Source organism: Rhea pennata, chromosome 18, assembly GCF_028389875.1.
Source record: "Rhea pennata isolate bPtePen1 chromosome 18, bPtePen1.pri, whole genome shotgun sequence".
Taxonomy (NCBI): Eukaryota; Metazoa; Chordata; class Aves; order Rheiformes; family Rheidae; genus Rhea; species Rhea pennata.
Window position 1 is genome coordinate 7,649,509 of NC_084680.1, and position 20,614 is coordinate 7,670,122.

At 36.1% G+C, this 20,614-nt stretch overlaps 1 protein-coding gene and 1 non-coding gene across 3 annotated transcripts in view; one reads left to right on the forward strand and one right to left on the reverse strand.

Moving 5' to 3' along the window:
* The window catches only part of CDK5RAP2 (CDK5 regulatory subunit associated protein 2), an 81,089-nt gene that overhangs the window by 48,037 nt on the left and 12,438 nt on the right, over window positions 1-20,614 (reverse strand). For both annotated transcript variants that reach the window (XM_062590918.1, XM_062590919.1), the window contains exons 8-15: window positions 19,052-19,214; window positions 18,398-18,451; window positions 17,855-17,974; window positions 17,168-17,260; window positions 15,268-15,486; window positions 9,465-9,635; window positions 8,475-8,648; window positions 1,067-1,164 (exon numbers count right to left, since the gene is read on the reverse strand). In XM_062590918.1, the coding sequence (XP_062446902.1) occupies window positions 1,067-1,164; window positions 8,475-8,648; window positions 9,465-9,635; window positions 15,268-15,486; window positions 17,168-17,260; window positions 17,855-17,974; window positions 18,398-18,451; window positions 19,052-19,214 (1,092 nt within the window). The remainder of the gene's footprint in view (window positions 1-1,066; window positions 1,165-8,474; window positions 8,649-9,464; window positions 9,636-15,267; window positions 15,487-17,167; window positions 17,261-17,854; window positions 17,975-18,397; window positions 18,452-19,051; window positions 19,215-20,614) is intronic.
* Window positions 2,853-2,924, forward strand: TRNAM-CAU (transfer RNA methionine (anticodon CAU)). The gene has a single exon. It is a non-coding gene; the product is annotated as a tRNA-Met (tRNA).

A 20,614-nucleotide genomic window follows, 5' to 3' on the forward strand; every position in this document is an offset into this window, starting at 1 on the left:
TTTCAATGATAGAGGACTCTTTCTTTCTATAAAATCTCAAATCAGAACTGGCTTCTTCCTTTGTATGGTGATAGTTCAACAGAAAGCAGTGAAAACAGCCATTGCTGTTTTCCTGGAGGTAAGAAAAAATCTCCATATTCTGACCTCTATTGCTATTTCTAATGAAACAAATTCTATTACCTAAAATAGCTTCTAAGCTGTGGCCAAGCACAGGATGGCATTACTATTAATGCGCTTAATTCAAATATCAGCTCTTTTCTACTTTAGTGCTACTCACTTTATGGTTTCCAACTATAATGGTCTGCAAACTGACTGACAAAAACAAAGATATTCCCACAAAGTTGGCAGGTATCAACCACTGCCTTCAGGCAGAAAGAATAAGGAGCTGCCTCTCAAATGCTGCCAGTATCTAATTAAAATATTTATAATTATAACAGTAAAAGTACATTTTTATATAACAATTATATTTCTTTTACCTAAAGGCTAAGAATTTTATTTATTTTATCATAATATCCCCCTCAACTGCCAAGTAATAATAGGATACAAAGTAGGCCACAGATTTCTGTGTTCTTTGATTTAAAAAAGCTGAACACTAGCTTCTGCCTCCTAATACACTTCTGAATGCTGTATATTGAAAATACACTATGTAAACCTCAATTATTCTGTTTTGTTTAATCTTCTCCAAAACCATACATATGGTTTTATATTTATATTATCATCATAATTCTCACACTGCCACTTTAAAGGTAGATAAGGATTATCTGTATTTTTAAAAGGAAAAAACTATGGAAAATTGAGTTATTTTCAAAACACTTCAGCATCCAACAGTTCACTGTGGTTCAACCCTTTCATATGCCAGAGGAGAGAAAACACTGAAAATAATTTGTCACGGACACATACAAAAATATTTCTTCTATTTTAGGGAAACTACTACAGCTTGTTTATGCTTTATTAACAATCGCCCCACATGAAATAATTACCACACCAATGAAATTGCACCTTTTTAACATTATCTGACTCAGCCCTTTATGTTTAAAACATCCACCAAAACAGAAAAAGTACTTACCTATCTGATTCTTTGAAGGTCTTCACTAGAGTAGAATAAATATTTTGTTCCTTTTTTAAAGCAAGGATCAGCTTTTCATATTCAGATTCTTTTTTTTCCTACATTAAAAAAAACATTACTAGTTTAATATATATTCAAGTTCTCAAGTCTACAACAATGTGTACATCTGTATTCTAAAGAAAAAGTGAAAATAGAAATTCAGAAGTTGCTAACCACCTCAAAAATCGCTTAAGTAGTTGCTGCCCATCTCAAGAGCCTAACATGAATCTGGAAAATATTCATGATACTTAGAAAAGCTGTTATTAATGGAGGCTAATATTTACCTTCTGTAAGAAAGTAATATACCTAAACAGTGGTTCATCTTTTTTATCACAGTCTAAAAAAGATTTTTTTGCCTCACCATTCTCACTTTCAAAGTGTAAAAGTTAACAACCCAATAACAACCTGGCAAATAGGTATTTCAGAGAAGAAGGACGAAGGGAAGGGAAAAGAAAACAGAAAAGACCAAGCTCCAAGCACGCACTTTAGAATACTATCCTAACAGTCCTCTCCATGCTTTGGATAAAATTAACTTTCTTTAGGGGAGCAATTTCTGCAAATTCTGTGCCATTTCTGAACAAAAAGGTTTGTAATGAGTCAAAAAATAAAGGATGAGTATGTCAGACACATATTCATTGAGTCAGCTTTCTAAATAATCAGCTGGGTCACTGCAAGTTGCTTCTTTATTTGCACCAAGAAAAGAAAATCATTTACCTGCAGTTTTGCTCTCAGAAGGTATATTACTATTATAATAAATCCAAACTCCTCACCAAGTGATCACTGAAAGAACCCAATACTTTTTTCATTCCAAAATAAACACTCAGCAAGTTTTTTAGTAGGTGGCAAAACTGCAGCTTTTTAAATGAATATTTGCTTTCAGCTATTAAAGAAATACCAAAGATATTGTTCTTCTCAGAAGAGAAAAATAAATGGAGCATCTTCCAGATATCTACAGGAAATTCAGATTTACACCATATATTCTACCTTTGTTCAAGAAAAATAATAGACTCTGTTGCTCCTTTCAGTTTTCTTTTCTGACCCAAAACTGAAAGAAAGAACAAAAAAAGTTCCATAGCTTAGGGGGAACGTGTATGGTTCTAGTATGACACGGTAACTCTAGAGAACAAAGATGAAATAATTCTGTTTTCTGCATATTACAACTTCAAGATTCGAAATTAAACTCTCAAGAGATACTGAATCATTAGCAAACAGATCTTTAACAGGGAAGAAATCTACACCCAGGAGTTTAAAGCAGCTGTTATTACTGCAATTGTAATTCCTAAGCAACAAATTGTAACAAAAACTCAGCTATAGTTGAATCTTGCTAATTCACCCTAATGATGTGAAGACACTATTAGTTTGAAAAATTCAGTAATCTGCAAAGTAAACCCCAAAAAAGCAAGGACAACTGTTGTTTACTTTTGATTATTTATGCTCATTCTTCAACAGTGCGCTAGCAAACATATTAGGTAATATTTTGCAAATGTAATCAAGTTTTGAGCAAATTATTCCTCTTAAAGTAATCTGCATATCAGATCTTACTACAGAAAGAGTAGCTTCTACCACCTCATACTACAGATTCTTTGAGGAAGTGACTGTCTTTGTACATGTTCATCACGTTCCCAACCATAATCATAGCTATGCTCTTAACAAATGTTTCCAGGCTGTAGTGCAATTTATATATTAAATACCATTTTATAGACGGCAAAACACTGAGCTTAATCTCAAGGTCTTTATCAAGATTGAAAGCAGAGTGGCGCAGCGGAAGCGTGCTGGGCCCATAACCCAGAGGTCGATGGATCGAAACCATCCTCTGCTAAGGCCCTTTGTCCCCCAATCCCTCTCTCGGAGTGGTGGGGGGCTCTCGCTTTGGACACTTCTACCAGCACTCCCCACAGTGCTGTGCTCCAGGTCGCTGGCCGGGGTGGTGGTGGCTCTTTCTGCTCCACAGCCCCTTGTCTGTGCTGCTCCTGTCCCCCCTCTTTATTTATTGCGGGCTGAAGTAGCTCAGCTGGGAGAGTGTTAGACTGAAGATCCAAAAGTCCCTGGTTCAAGCCCAGGCTTCAGCAAGCGGAAGTCCTTGGGGCAGATGGATAGTGTAGTGGTTATCACATCCGCTTTACATGTTGACGGTCCTGGGTTCAAACCCCAGCGGAACCAACACCAGGAAGTCTTTGGGAGGTTGGACTAGATGACCTCCAGAGGTCCCTTCTAACCTTACTGATTCTGTGAAACCAGTGGAACGAACGTAGAAGGAGCTCACAGTGATGAGCTCTGTTGACCGAGTACTGAGAAACACAAAGGCAAACAGACTTACGTAGGTGATCCAGAGTCCATTAACAAAATATGCTAAAAATCTTGTAAAAAAGCAAATATTACAGCCCGAGTTAAAAAATCTTACCAAAGTACAGGACTCTCAGCCTTTCAAGCATAGTCACTAAACAAAGTACAGAGATTGCAATTTAATTTGGAGAAAACTTCATCACTGACTGTGTCACTGTTCAATGACATGGAAAGCAACAGAAACAGGTAAATCTTGATGTACATTAGATGGTTAACAGTCTGCTAGAAGTTCTACTGAACTTTTCCATATGTCTGATATAAGCTTTGCAATTATTACTGAAGGCACTACAAAACTGTGTCCTAATTAGAAGCTCTTTCTGAACCACTGACAAAGTAATGTCACCCTGAAGACTGTATGGTACATAAATCAGATAACCGTTGTCACCAATTTTTCAGGGTCTATGACTGCTGTATTAACAAAGCAGTGATACACAGAATCGTGCTCTGGTTTCTTCTGTTTCGTTTGGAATGCACATTAATTTAGTTTTACATTTGCACCAAAATCTCTGTAACCCCACAAAATCATCCCAACTCTTTCTGCTGCATTATGAGAAACATGAGCTGTTTCTTAAATCCAGATGAGACAGGAGCACAAATCAGGACTAGAGACAAATTATTATGACTGCTAAATTCAGCTAGCTAGGTAGAGGTTAGCAAAATCATGAAGTGTTCTCATTTTTCAGAATGTTTCACAAATAATAAGGATAAGAAGATGAACTTTTTTTTTGTACATTATTACTGTCACTTCTAAACAAAGTGTAGTACTGAATTATTCCAATCAGCTCCCCAAAGGTACACAAAACATAAGCCAGCTCTGTAAGTTACATAGACCATAATGCTGTGGGAGTTAATGAAACATTAAACCTCTTGACATGTGGTGTGAAAGAAAATGTGTTAGAGGAGATAGCTGCAAGACAAGCAGGGCCATAGGGCAGTGAAAGATTATATTCCTATGAAAGGAGGCAATCTAATGCATTAGAGTCTGTATAAAGTCCGATACACTACTGCAAAGCAGTAGTGATGGAAAACGTTAAGTTATTTTCATTAAAAGGTTTCTAAAATTGTAAGCAATGGAAAAAAAAATTATAGCTCCACAATAGGTAACTTATTGACAAGTCACAAGAATATCCTTTTGTTTCACTCAATGCTTTCTTGCTTGCAACAACCATTTGAGTGATTTCAAAACCTCTGAAAATTAGTGGATGAATGACTGACAGAAGGCTATAACCTACCTTTCATCACATATTGATCCATCCATCCACCAGTACCTGAACCTGGCAATTTCTTCTAGCACTGCACTGAACTACATGTATGTTCTCTCATAAATGAAACAGACTCACTAATAACATTAAGATTGTTACAGCTCGCTAAGTCTTGCATCTAGAAAGCACAGAAATGTCACAAAATCGATGGGTCTGAGCAACTTATGGCCCTTCTTGAGTAGTAAAGCATACACACATCTAAAAATACCACTTCATCAGGCTAATTCCTTTAAGGCAAAGTTTCTGCTAATATGGAAATGGTGAGATATACCAGCCACATCCATTCCCATCACCAGGCCATGTTCATTGTAATAAGTAAAAAGCATCACATTTAAAGTACGTGAAGACAGATAGCAAAAAGAAAGATTACCATTTTCAGCTAAAAGCTCAACTCATCAAATCAGAAATTGAACTACCTCCCTGTTTATATGTTCACAACATCAATTTCAGGAGATGAAAGCAACAACTGCAATATACTGATCACAATTTAATAGATAGGACACTTGTATTAAAAAAAGTAGTCACCTACATCACTTTCCATAGTAACAACAACTCGGCAATAACATTCACACTGCCTCAATTCCAACAGTTAAGACGTGTCTGCAGTACGGCAACAATTGCATCAATTCCAATTCTCAGGACCCACATCAACTGCAATGCTCTGGCTACATCAATAACTTTGGTGCACTGACTATAATTCTCCAACTGCAACAAATTAAACATCACAATTGTATGCACACAGTATTCTACAATTCCCTGATTGCACAGTATTAACTCCCTAACTACTGGAGTAATTATAACCAAAGTCAAATAATGTGCTGATCATATAGGAATTACAAAGTGCCTTGTGTCTGCAGAAGCATCAGATTTGCCTTGTAATCTATCAGCTAAATATGTTTCCTATTCCAGCCTCAAGTGGAATATAAGCTCACTCTCTCAGACAGAGACATCACAGAAAGGCTGTATTACAGCAATTATAATGATTTTGTTTACTCTTACAAAGATCAATTTAGAATTAAAACTCTTACCACCGTGGCTGTTTACGGCAGCATATGCTCTGTGCAAGATTACATGTACAGCATAACAGAGACCAGAAGCACAACTAAAGAACTGAGCAAGAGCTACTTTTCCAAATATTGCTGCTTTTCTAGATATTAAAGTGAACAGCAGAGGTCTAAAAAACTGTGTTAGAAATACACTGGCCTAACAAATGCCTAACAAATGTTTTGTGGGTAAAGGAGTATTGGCAGTGAGAGAAGAGCATTAAGTGAAAAACAAACAAAAGTTTTCAAAATTACATGGAGTCTGCTGCACTTCTAAATCCATTGGCTGTAAAGCCCAGAATATTTCATTCGACATTCCATAGATACCCAAGTCAGCAGTTGCATGACTAACCTAATTATCAGTCTCTTGCACTCTCTCTCTTCCCCTTTAGCCCATGTGTGTGGCTCAAGAATCCAAACTTTAATTAGCAACTGTCATTTATCTTCCCTAGCCTGGCCAAGGCACCCAGCAGAGCTTTGGATGTCGTTTGCTTTAAAATTTATCTTTACATTAAAATAAAGTAAAAAGGTATCATGAAAGAGAGAAAGTTCTGCATCTCTCAATTCAGTTTCTTCAACTTTAAAGATCAGTGAGGCTAGAAGAGCTTGGTTTCTGTTCTCTCCGGTGGGAGGATCCAGCTGTGCGTTTGTTGAGAGTTGGTGCAGCACTGTAAAATCATCAAAGAGTCCAAAGCAGCCAATGAGAGCACAGCCCTGGAGAATCTGTGTCCAAAAACTTATGATTAATATGCTGAAGCGGGTTCTTGCAGGAGGTGATCTTACATAGAGGTTGAGCCAAGAGGACAATGGGTTGTGATTAGGTATTGTTCACAATCACTAAGTCAACCAGCAACAGAGAATAGATTGTGATTAGAAGGTGGATACTGGGTCATTACCATGCATGGCTTAGCTTGCCACTGTTCTCTTTTCGGGTTATATACCTGGATTGGAACTGGAGTGAAGAAAGGAAAGTTAGTGTTTGATTTTCATTAATTCTATATGATTTTCCATCACTCTCAGGTTCTCTTCATTACAGAAGCTATATGAATGCAATGCAATTTGTTTTATGGAGGCAAAATTTCTACCTAACCTTTTGCAGACCTTATTTTCTCTGTATGTACATTAACATATACTTTGATATACTTTGTACTGGATCCATGGCAAACAGTGATGTAGTTCCTTTGTTCTGAGCTTGCAGAACAAGCTCTATGCCTCAAAGAGATCTTGCATGTACCTTTTTGTAATAATAGTATCCATGACATTAAGTGGCTCGTCACAAGTGTTCCCAATGTGACACAAGATATAGTACTCACATTTCCTTTGCCATTGCCAGTTCATTTTAAATTTCCTTGAGAAAAATCTCATTAGTTACTGATACACTATTAAGTAAATGAAAAGCTCCCCTTCACCACTAGAAAGTGCTATTCAAATTCATGTTACTCTGCTGGATGCTTTTGGAGAACCTTAGTATACTAGGTTGCAAACAGAAAAAAAAGAAGAAACGTAACTTATCTTCAAAAGTCCTTATTTGTTCTCTAATCTGTACACACTAAAAAAAAAAACATGGATGGTGTCAGTAACTGATTTGAACCCTTTTCACCATTACATCACCTTTTTTTTGCTGATACAAAAGTAGAAAAAAAGGAAATAAATCTATATATTAAGACTTCATACTTAGATTTCATGTTTTGAATACTAACCATTCTTTTCAGTTTGTGCCACTAAATAAAATAATGGGCATGTAGTATCCACAATTTTTTTATATTTATATAGTAATTTCTTTCTTCTCTTGCTTTAAAGTACAATTTTGTTCTTGCTTTAAAAGCATCCTCCTTTCTGCCTGTATTTTCTATTTCCAAGCTCCATTTACCTCCTGCGGTCACCAGCTCAGTGCAGGCTCTCGCCTTACCTATTAGAGGTACACATATTCTCTTCTGCATCTCTCTTCAGAAGCAGATGCCCTCCCATTCGGGAAAATACTTCTGTCAAAATGAGTACAAACTCTATCTTTTTATGGTAGGCAGACAATATATTTTACAAGCTTTCTGACAGTAAACAGTGCATTGATACCACATAAACTCAGAGTATAGTGTCATGCACACTTACAATGCCACGTAATACTACCATTGTACACTTTCAAAACGTTTGAAGCCAATTAAAAATATTGGACAAAATTAATAGTAAAGTGTTTACTATAATTTTGATAATACAGAACATATTTGTACAGGAAAAGGAAAACAGTCCTGATTTGATTTAATTTCAAGTCTTAAAACCTTGTTTAAAGACTAGCTTACGCTGGTTAATTCAGTTATAGTCAGATTACTCTTGGGCTACAAATCCATTGGGGGAGGGAATAGAAGAGTGAGAGAGACCAGTGATGAAACATTTAAAATTCCGCTGACTTTTAAAGAAATCAAATATTTATCCCCTCAGTCCTCTGTCCTTCGTGATCCAGCATTTTTGTCAAACTTCCAAAACACACAACATGAAGAGTTCCAGCTAGCAATATTGAGGTCTTTATGCTAACATCTATTGTAAGAGAAGCCAGGAAAAAGCTTAATTTCAAATGAAACGGTACTAACCTGAAGGAAAAACTGCTCCTCGCTACATGGATGAACTATGCTGAAATTGAACCCACATCTTTGAAGCCAAATCCAAAATTCTCATCAATTTCAAGTCAAAATATTTCTCTGTGAATAGTCACAGTTATATCAAACTTACCTCGAATTCTCTGACTAGCCTGATGATCGACTCTTGAGACTGTACAGCATATTTTTCCTTTATTAAGCCTTCATTTTTCAACTCAAGTTCTTCATTGGCTTTTAGAAGGTTCTTGTATTTATTAAGAAGGTCCTGCAATTCTACATCCTTTTCTTTAATTGTTCCATCAAGTTTCTAACAAAAGAAAACAATGAGACAAATTTACAAAATTTGCCCTGGATTTATATTGCAAAATAAACAAACAAAAGATGGAGACTATCCAACAATGACCCTACACAAGTTCTTTATATACTTGGCAAAAGAAGAGCCCAACTTAACATAATAGGAACAAAAAAAAGACCAAAAAACGCTTTAGCCGCTATCCAACACTTCAAATATAAAGGAAAAAAACATTCAACAGTTAAATTGTCACGAAAAATAAAGCATCTGTGCATTAAATCAAGGAACTCACTTTGGTCTCCAGGTACAGAGAGCAACCTCAACTACTACTTTTTGCACTGCTAGTTGAACATCTTCTGTACATTTCAGGATTTTACCTCCCTCTATAGGAGAATGTTTGGGCAAGAGCCTGTTAGCATTCAGGCAGCTTTCTCATGTATCTCACTTTCAAGGGGCTTTTTCCAAAAAATGAGAAAATATTCTCCTATCTATATCTATTCTACAACTTCTAGTTTCTGCAGAGCAAATTGAAAATCATAGGTACTTCAGAGCTTTTAAAGCATCTTGCCACAACAGTGAAAATTCTACATTAGGAAAGCTTTTCTACATTAGGAAAGCTTTCTTCTTCCTCTGTCCACGTTTTGTAAAACCCTAGTAAGGAATCTTGTTGAATGCCACGTATCTCTATAATTGTATGTCTATTCTGCAAATATAGTACTATAAAATGTGAAATCAACAGTAACTCCAAATATAAATGGGATTTTGTAATCATTCCTCAGACAAAATCAAATTATAATTTTTTATTTTTCATTTCAGCTTAGGTCTACCTACCTGAAGCAACAGATCCTTTTGACTGACATTGTCTGTTAGCTGCTTGATAACTAGTTCTTGGCTCTGCAACTTCTGACTGCTTTCACTCAAAAGAATATTGTAATGATGTTCAGCCGCTTTTTCTTTCTCAGTCATTTCACCGTGTAATTTCTCTATCTGATTTCTAAGGTCCTACCAAAAAAAAATGAAACTATTTAGCAAATCCACTTTTTTAAAGAAAAACGTAAGAGTGACAATGAATGTTATTAGTTTAACTTTCTATTGCTTTAAAATATTTATATCACTGAATAGTCTGGAGAATGTATTTAAGCCAGTGTCTTCCTCTTGGCATCCCATGAATACAGATCAAGGAAGAGAACTATTGCATGGGGCGTCAGTATCGTCTTCTATAAATCTAAGTTGTTATTGTTTAAATGCTTTTCATACAGAATGACTGGACTCCAAAGCTGCGGAGAATATCATGCACATACATGTTGTCACTGTCAGAATGAGCACGTACTTCTGAGTCAGTTTACTCCTTTGCTAGAAATAGGAGAAAATTGATTAGCGGTAATTCAGTATGTCATTTGTTCTTTTTCTCATCACACCATGGAAATTCTTGCACTAGCACTGCATTACTAGTTACTTTTGTATTAAAAAACTTCAGACTACCAATCATGAGTCTGGTGATTAGAAGCTGTGACCAGAACTTAGATATTGAGTTCAATTTCCAACTCCGCTAATTACATCCCGCACCCCCAAGATCAGGTGCGCGATGTCCATGCCTTAGTTCCCCATCAGGAAACTGTGTATTTCTCGTTCCTTTCACTTCTAAAAGATAGGAACGATCTCTTTCAATATCCATATGAAGTAGCAAGTCCAAAGGATCCTAACATTTGTAGGGATCAACTATGACTGCTACAAGGTAAAAAGCAGTTGCTTCCTGTTTTGCAAGTCACACATTTCACACAGACTACATCTGTCTTCTTCTGTGTGTTCCTACAGATCCTGTCCCATTTCACTCGAGCCACATTTTCAGATGGAAGATACTATCTGTGGGGTTTGCAAGGCCACCCACCTGAAAAAGCCTTGAGTCCCAAGCAGTAATATTAAATAATTCTTATTCCTCACATTTTGCTAACTGGGGCAACCATCAAATAAATGGAAGTATACAAGAAATTGTTAGTATAGGTTCATGGACAAATTCTGGTTACGGAGCAGAGAAATACAGAAGCACAAAGCAGTAGAAAAGTTCAGAATATTAAATGTGGTTTGTCAGAGCTCTACTTTTTCAGCTTCTCTGCCACCATTGCTCTTTGTGTCAATACAAACTTGCCCTTTTTTCGTGATTTGCTAGAAATTACAGCACTACAAATTGAAGGAGGCATAGTTCATATATAGAGTGATTTCATTTTACAAAATTTTACTTTTCAAGGAGATCTGGAATATTTGCTGCAGGGATTGTGCAGAAAGAGAGACTTAGAAACCTAGAGCAAAAGAGTTGCTGTCTAAAATTAAACAACTAAAACATACAGAAGACTTCATACTATTTAAATTTCTCTTTAAACTCAAAGAATCTAATAGAGCCTACATCTTAAAATACATTTGTTTTCATTTTATTTCCAAAAGGGCCCATTTGTGAAGCACTGTAAGCCTTTTAAATAGTTTGCACGTATGCTAGTCACCTATAAACATCACATTTACCTCCACTGGGATTTAAAATGCAATAGTTGTTCACCATTCAAAGTATAGGGAAATAGTACTAGTGACGCTTTAATTACAATTTCTTTATAAATTGTTTTATGTTCTTTTCCTGACTTGATTACTTTGCTGCATGCAGGCTCACATCAAATTCTAACATTATTTTGCTATTCAGTTTTTTTATTTCTGTTTATTTTGCACATTAAATACAAGTTGCTATTACTTCCTTTTTGTTTATTTTCTTAGTTTTAGCTTGGTTATCAGGATTCAACCAAGAAAACTGACAGCTCCCCAAAACATCATCAAATGTTATTCGGTTTCAAAGAACAAATAAGATTTAACCCTCAGCTCTGCAAACTAATAAAGGTCTCTTTTCTTTTTTTTCCCCCTTTTCACAATCAATAAGACCATTTGCTTGTCTAAGAAAACTGGAGAACTGCAGAATCAGGACCACAGTTTGTCCATATATGTCCTAAATATATTTCTACCCCATTACTAATTATAAGTACAGACTTCAGTGTAGAGCAACTCTTTTAGGAGACAGCATAAAATCTGGTAACTGCAAAGGCTTGTGACCTCAAGTTATGGAGCTCTTCTAGTTCATCACAACAAGTCTATTCCTATACAGTACTTGAACTGGAATTGAAAGACCAACTGCAGTGTTATGATTATCATGATGTTTTTTATTTTTACATTATGTCTTGCTACTTTTCCTTCACTGAGAGGCTTTCAGTGAATCCATTACCTATTAGTAGGTAACTAGACTTTAAAGGACCACTTGTGATCTGTCCCGTAATTTCAAGTGACCAATGCTCTGCAACTTCTCTTTGTGAAAGCTATAAACAGCCTTGAGAAGCAAAAAAATGAAGGCATATGTAGATAGAAAAAGAGGTCACTGCAGTAACAGCACTGCACCCCCTATTACCTAATCTCAAAACAGGTCTAGATGTAAAATAACACTACTTCTTAGCTTACACCACCTGTCAAGTACAGAGACTATGCTCCTGTCTCTAAGCAGCACAAACATTATGGTGGGTTTAGGAAGAGAACTGGTTTGACAAAGCATATGAATTCTAAAAATGTCAGAGAGCCTGCGAGACTTGCATTTTGCAGGTACTTTGCTTCTACTACTTCTGCCCCAGAAGTTCCCTAACTCCTTGCCAAAACAAGCTAGTGTTGAAACTGCTAATTATTTTCTTCGCATAAGCCAGAACTCTGTAATGCACAAAACTATCCATCACTATAGCAGGTTGCTTGAACTCATTGACCACTCAAATTGTCTGGGAGAAAAACTATTGCTTTCTATACATTGAGTTGCAAGCATAATATAGTACCTACAGTTCTCAGAGCATAAACTTTGCAATTCTTTCTGCCAACCTTTCTCCCAAGAGACTTTCCTATGATTAATGATAGTTGAACTTAGAAAAATGAATGTGAAGCACTATAATGCAGAAGATTGGAGCAGATTCCTCCCCCTCCTTGTCAGATGGAAAACAGGTTGGTGAATAATTAAGGCATGAGGCTCCAAAACCTCCCTCTCAGGCTAAACTATGAGTAGGAAGACTAAGTAATAAATTCTGCCTAATGAGTTTTTCTGCATTTCCCCAGCCAACAGATCAAATATGAATACCTAGTAAGTACACTTTAATTGTCTACATTTAGGCCTTGATAGAGAAAAGCTGCTAAAAGTATGTAATCAACAGAATTTGAACACTCTCTTTGATCAAGTTTTGCTTAAGAAATCTTTCTTATAGGCAGAGCAATATAGCAGCACTAAGGATGCTTATTCCTCATTAATTGTATGTAAGAATGTATAGGCTAAGTTCGCTGCTTTAAAATACAAATGCTGAACTACTGTTTAACAGCAGTTTCTGGAAAGTACAGGACAGAGTGTTATTACTTTTAAGTTGACACGTAAGAGAAAAAATGCAGGGCACCCACCCTTCCCTGGGCATAGGCACTGTACCAGGAACATCTATTCCATTGTCCCAAAGGATTCTTAATACTTAAGCATGGTCAGTGATTTGGATGAACAAGTCCCCTGCAACAGTTTCCAGCAGGTTAGTTTAGCCTTCTTCCACCTCAGGACTGTAGTGCCCAATCCTGCTCTAGACAAGACAAGTTCACAGCACAGCAGATGTACTTTTTCCTAATCTCTCTGTTTGTTTTCAGATAAGTGTATAAAAATTTGAGACCAAAATCACCATTTATGTGCTGTCATTAAAAATGTCCTTCTATGTGAGGGACAATGCTCAAGACACATTCATTATAGATACAGACAGGAATTTCTAAAGATCAGGTACTTATTCTAACAAAATAAATACAATGGTAAAGAAATGCCTCAAAACATAAGAACAGAATTTTGAAGGCTGTCTCATAAAGAGTTTGCATCACATCAGTGAAGAGGTTTTCTATTTGTCAAAGAACAAAATACCACAGCATTTTTTTTACTCCCACACATCTACTACTTAATGGGCAACATTTCACAGGCAAATGTTGCTATATTGAAATGTACTTGCAACTCTGAAACTGAAGCAGCTGTTTTGCAAAGAGTAGGAAATAGGTTAGAGATATAATTTCTGTAAGACTGCTCATCTTTTGGCAGGAATGCTTTTCCCCAAGGAACTAGTCATTTACATGAAAAACTTGGACATAATGGAGTCAAATAGGCTTCTGAAACGCAAGTAACTTTGAATCCCTTGGCAAAGCCCTACTCAAACCTATTTTTACTGCTTTTTCTACACACATATATATTCTAGCTCCCCTGAAAGGGGGGGGGGGGGAAAGGTTCTGAATAGAGAAGACAGTTAAAGATAAAAATACTTTAAATCAATAAAATATGTTCTTTGTAGCTGTTTCACTGACAGGAGCTATCTGTTCTTTCTCCCCTTAACCTCAACACCCAGAAAAAATTTCAAAGCAGAGCAAAGAGAATTTGGAACAGTAGCCTAACCATAGCGACAATCAAATAGAACTGTTAGTTAAATAAAAAAAATTAAGGAGAGGAGTTGGGGGAAATTTGCTTGTTTGTAGGTAGAGAGAGCCCTCTACTGTATTTAAATGATATTGCAGTGCCAGAAATTTTCATGTATACCTACTTTGAGGCCCTTTTTTAATTGGAGCAAAACATTCACTGAAGGGATATAAGCTCATTTAATCTTTTATGTTATTAAATATAGCTCCTGGTTAATCCCTAGCTAAGGGTGGCAGCCTTTGCATGCAGTCCACTCTTTCTGCAGATACTGCTTAGCAAAAAAGTAAAAACTGCCCTAATGCAATCAGTTTTGAGAAGATTTAAAGAGGGGGGAAACCACACACACGTGACAAGACATACAAGTGAGAAGCATGTTTTATGCCAAGCACTCAGCAGGAGGTGTAGTCTTCTTTCAGAAAAGAAAAGAGGAAATCTGATCTTTCGTTTTGTTGCATGAGCTGTGCTTGCTGGAAACAAATGTGCTTGTCTAGATATCTACAGCAAGGTAAAAAAATCCTAAACTGAGTATGAAGCAAACAAATTGAAGAGATACAGCACATCATTTCTGCTAAATTGTGATCAACTGATTCTGCACTTTTGAGATTTTACAAGTAGAAATTGCTATTAAATATACAGCCTTTACAGTGATCAAGCTATGACAGCAAAAAGGAAGCAGATGTTTGGCTTAAGGTCGTAACAATGAACTCCTCACTCTTGTATTGCATTAGAGCTGAAAAGAAAAAGAGTTCAATTAGCATAGTGCAATTTAAGATAGTTTACAGACATGTAACCTGCCATATACAGTAGAATTATAAAATACATATTATGCATGTTTGAGTGCCATCAGGAAAGTTAACACAAATGTTTACCATTTACCACATATAGTCTAATGATTTTATCTAGGATTTGACTAAGTGATTATCAAGATGAGGAAAACTTTTGGCATGTGGTTCGCACATGCAAACGACTTATAAAGTAGATCTCAATCTCCTCAGCCACATCCTTTTGAACACTGGACTCTAGGCAAATGCATTTACTTTTCCAGAAAAGTATTCAAATTAGTTGAAAGTAGTTAAATTTGTTAGAAGAGGACATACTAGAAATAGAATCAATTATCTTTTATGAAATGAAAGAAAAAATGATAATAACATTAATGGTTTTGTCACTTCTGCTCTTCTGTAATTGTGCTTCATCCAGCTCCCTTTCCATCTTCTCTCTTTCTAAATTCAAGTCATTTAGCTCTTGATCCGTCCTTTTAATCCTCCTTTGTAGTTTACGGTTCTCAGTATCCTTCATAAGGTTTTCTGAACGCAGCTCAGCCAGGACGGTTTCTTTTTCCATCAAGAGAGCCTGATAATCCTCAGCACCCTAAAACATAAAGCAGCATCCAAGGTCTACAGAGGTACCTTGTACAGCCTGTAAGTCTTTACTTCTGTCTACTTCCCCACCCTGCCCCCATTCTGCTTTACTCTTCGCAGTACTTAAGGTGCAAAAATACAGTGAAATGACAGTTATCCAAATGACACAGGAAATGTTATATTAGAGAATTTCCAGTGTAACAAAAAGTCTTCAGTGACATCCTGGGGAGAACAACAGTTTTAGGTAACTAAAAGTTACATAAAGGTTGGTCTGTAAAGGAGCCTGTAGTAAAAGTGAGACAATTTTATGAGCTATGGGAACCAATGCTAATATACAAGGTTTTCTATTTTGGGTCAGTTTGAATCCAAACTAGGTCAAGTAGCTACTAAGTCATAAGCACATTTTATATAGAAAAAAGCAAGGGCAACTTCTGTTCACACCTCTCAGTGTTGTGGCAGGCCTCTTCCTTCAGGTTTACAACATAGATGACAGAAGTAGTGAGCTATGCTGCCTGATCTACTAACATAAAGAGAAACATCTTCAGCTCAAAGTTGAAGCTAACTAGCAGAGTAACGAGGAGAAATGCTTGCTGTATTACCCCACATGCAATATGGTTTCTATTGATAGGAGGGATTAGTTGCAGACTTTTAGTGTAGTACATTTCAAAATAATTAAACTTAGAGAAAAATGAGAAAGTGTTATAATGATTGGGTAGTGTTTCAATAAGAAAAAATTCATTGGTATAAAGCTGCAAAGAGATTCACACACAGGTCAAAATTACTTGAAAAAGAAATAAGGTGTACTTTTCTTAAAAGCATTTCTTCAACTGCCATTTATAAGAATTGAACACTACTACTTCATTGGACACTAAAAATCTAAAAAACAGTGCAGTCAGAGCTTTAGGCCAGTGTACCTTGGAAGCAAGCGTATTAGCCTCTTCCATTCCTGCTAAGAGACCAGTGAATGAACAAACACTGTAATAGTAAAGGCAATGCATTTAAATCAGTGTTATTCCAGTTACAAAGCTGAAAAATCCACCTTTACTAGAACCAAATTCAAGACAAGTCTGCAAACATTAGAAGAGCCATTACATAGTCTGCTTTAATGTCAGATTCTTGTCTTCTGTCGTACATAGAGACCTTTAGAAGGCATAAATTACTATCATAACATCCTTCCTCCTCTGCACACATGAAAGCACTACTAGATCACATTTTTTTTTTTTACAACAAACTCCACTATAAACAGCTGTTTCACATTTATCACACAAAAAAAAAAATCAAAACAAGTCTCTCATCTAATTCAACTCTGCTAATATAGAGGAGCATGGGCTGTTACCATATTTATGGAAGAGAAACCAAGTGGTCTCAGGCTAACAAAGTAAGATCAACATCAACTCTGCTACTGTTTCAGTATCTTTGTCAGATTTTTCTCCTTAAGTTGCATTTACATATTTCTCCCTTAAAATCTCAGTAGCTACAGGAAAAAATTAAGAAACATAAGAAATTTGTCAAATTAATGCTCCATCATTTAAACAGATTTGTTCTAGGCAATTCATTTCATAGGAACAGTTAAACATTTTAAACAACATTATTATAATTTCTATTCTTTTGCTTTCAGTGATATCTCCTGTGTGGAGCTATGGAGGAGGAAGAGGAGAAAGGGGAAAGACATTTAATTGCTTGCTCCTTACCTTGAATTTTTGGATGTGTGCTTTGTGAGTTGCCTCTCTTGCCTTTGCCAATGAAACATTTAAATCCTCAATTTCAGAACTAAGTTCTTCATTCTTTAAATAAAGTAAAATGAATCCTATGTAGAAAGAGTTATTTCCAAGGGATGATGATTTTGTAATAGCTATCATGTCTCATTATCCTTTCATCCAACTACACAAAACATACTTTAAAGAACAAAAACACTTAATACATCATATTAAGCCTAGTATAAGAAACTGTTAATCCTACACATACTATGCAACACTCAGACTAAGTATTTCTCACTATTCCACAAAAATCTCAAGTTAAAGTTGCTCTCTCCTATTGTAGCTTACTTTATATGCCAGCTCCACTTACTCAACAAGGTAAAATACTTCTCATGCCTTTTAAGTGGTGTTCAGAGCTGATGAAAGTGTGGAACTGAAGACATTCCCCAAGTTCTTAAGGGAGAATGCATCAGTTCAGCATCTTTCTCCTCCCCCACAGTCCAAGACTCAAAACTCTAGATAACAAGTGTGACAGTTTTCCACAGAACTGCTTACAGCTGTATGACAGTGATTCCAGTGATTCAGGACCTATTAGAAGCCTCCTAACATTATCAAGATCAGCCAGCCATTAACATATACACCCAACGACAGTTCTGCAAAGCAAGTTCATAGTCATCATACCTCTTTTTCTTTTCCTTTTAACGCAACAGTTAGCCCTTGAATGGTTTTATCCCTTTTCAAACCATTTTTCTTTTCAACAGCAAGCTCATTTTCTTTCTCTCGTAGCTCTTCTTGAAGAGACTAAATTAGATTATGTGAAAGTTGCATTAACTTCCTACTAAGAGATATTGTAACTGCACATTAATAAGCATTCTGTCCAAGTTTTTATATCTTTTTACTCAAGTTACTAATATAAAATATAGTCCCAAAATGTGAGTCATCTTATTAAAGCTGTGCCTGGCATACAGTAAAAGAAGCCTAATCTCATGGGTTGCCATGAGTATCAGCCATACAGCTTAAATATTTGATAAGAATGCCTATCAACCTCACTGAAAATTGTTTCGAAATAGGATGAGCTTTCTCATCATCTAATAACGGATTTACCAAAGGACTACTTTGCTCCCTTTTAAGCCCAAGGCCTCTCTGTATCTACAAATGCATAATAGAAGAGATCCCAACACATGCTCTAAGCGGTCACAGAACAAAAGCAAGACCAAGACTCACCTGAATTTTTTTTTCAAAGGAATTTCGTTCATTTTTAAGCTCCATTCTGATCGCCTATAAGAAAAACAAACACTTGTTACCACCAAGTAAATTCACTCTAAGCACAAAAGGTACCTCATTAAGCATTAAAGAGGGCAAGAGAGAACTAAAATAAAAAGCTGACTCTTAGACAGCACCTTCTGTAGGCTACAGAGATTATACCTTGACTTTATTCTATGAGAATTTGTTATGCTTACTCCTCTTACCAAAGCTTTTCTCCAGACCATAACAGCAAGGAGATTTTAAAAATAAACTCTCAAATTACATTCTTCCCTTTAACAGAAGTTACATTAGCTTTAAATGATCTAATAACACTAGGATTTTTTACATTATATATATCACTAAGACAACTGCACAGTATCTAAGATAAAAGTGTGAAGCCAATGAAAAACATGACTTGTCAACGAAAGAATGATAAACATGAATGATAAGGATGAATACTGACAGCCAAACTACAATATAACCAGCACATGTTAATGGGATGGAGAAGGGATAACCATGGAAAAAGGCATTAAAAAAATGGTTTAAGTCACTTACATACTGTCATGCAAAAGACCTTTAAAATCTAGGCCACTTGAAATTTATAACATACAACTGTTCAGTCAGTTATCTCACCTCTATCTCACTATCTTTTTCATGCCTCAAAGCAATGGTAAGTTCTCTGATTTTTTCTGCTGGTAAGTTCCCATCATAAGATCCACTCTGAGACTTTTCTTCTTCAAGGTGTTGAATTCTAGCTTCTTTATTTTTCAAAGACAGATTCAGTTGCTCTATAAGTCTAAAATTGTAAAATTTTTAAATATTAATCTTGAATCATCTGCCACTATTACTACCCTCCAGTCATTGCAGTAAATCCTACAGACAACTTTCCTAGACAGAGACTCCAGACAAAACTTGTCTGATTTTCAGAATTATTTTTAATAACGCCTTCTCCCTCCAAAGAAACCAAAGTGCTATAACTTCAAGCTACAAATAAGGTTGGGCTATCTGCAAGGTGCTCATTTTTGTTCTCCTCCAGTACCATTTCAGAAGTCAATACTTAAGGCTTTTTTGCACTATATAAAGCATGGCATGACTATAAATAATGATACCTATCAATACATCCCACTTCTAGCACATGCAACACTACCCTTAATGTGCCAGTGCCCCTCAAGTACTTACTTTCACTTATATTTGTGAGCTAAAATGGCTTTCCAGTGCCTCATATATGCAAAATAAAGCCATACACAAATAAACTCAGTTTTTGCTTGGTCATACTCATCTTGGCATCCCCAGTCTTCTACAGATAAAAACCACAATGTTCAAGTTTCCTGATAGACTCAATGGACTTGAAAGCTTCCTAGCATTTAGACACCAGCTGTGATTCTGTTGATATTTTGTTGCCTAGATGGCAAAAGTGCCTTTAATAACAATGTAAATTCCAAACGTGCTATTCGCAAACAAGTTCAAGTGTTTACTGCGTACTAATATTATGTTCACTTCAAGTAGTCAAATATTTTCTTCCATTATAACTGATTTTCTAGTCCTGAAAATCCTTACACTGATCTATCAGCATGTAATTACAGAAGGTCCTGTCAACACTGAACCACATAAGAGAAAGATGTTCACTCTTTCTGGAGATGTTGACTCCAGTCTTTGCTCTAGTGATCCAGTACCAACAATTCCTTTCCAGCTTCAGCAAAAGTTTAAGCACTGTTTTCACACAAGCTGCAGAGCTGGACCTTAAGTACCTCTGAAAGGGACCAGTTTTATAATGCATTCCTCCCAAGCTGAAGTCAATCAGGAGAGCAATTACAGTCATGTAGATGAGTTTAACAGATAGAAAGAGGAAGACAAGAAAAGTTAAAACAGAAGGGAGGGAGCTGATCTTGGAGGACATTGTAATTGCTATGCTATCACTTAAAGTACAGTATCAAAACCAGTTAGAACAATTTCATAGTTTTTATACTGCTGGAAAGTTCAGATCTGCAATCATCAATCTGTATGCTTTCATAAAAACTGTCTGGAAAATACTGCAAACTTATCTTTGGTACTACCCCAAAATAAAACTTACGAAATCAAAGCATCAGACTAATGTAATTTTCTTTTACCTGGATAGGGCAATTATGCAGTTAACCGTATATTGGATAACCGCAGGATTCAGTCATACAACAAGAGAGAACATCCCAAAGTTTAAGG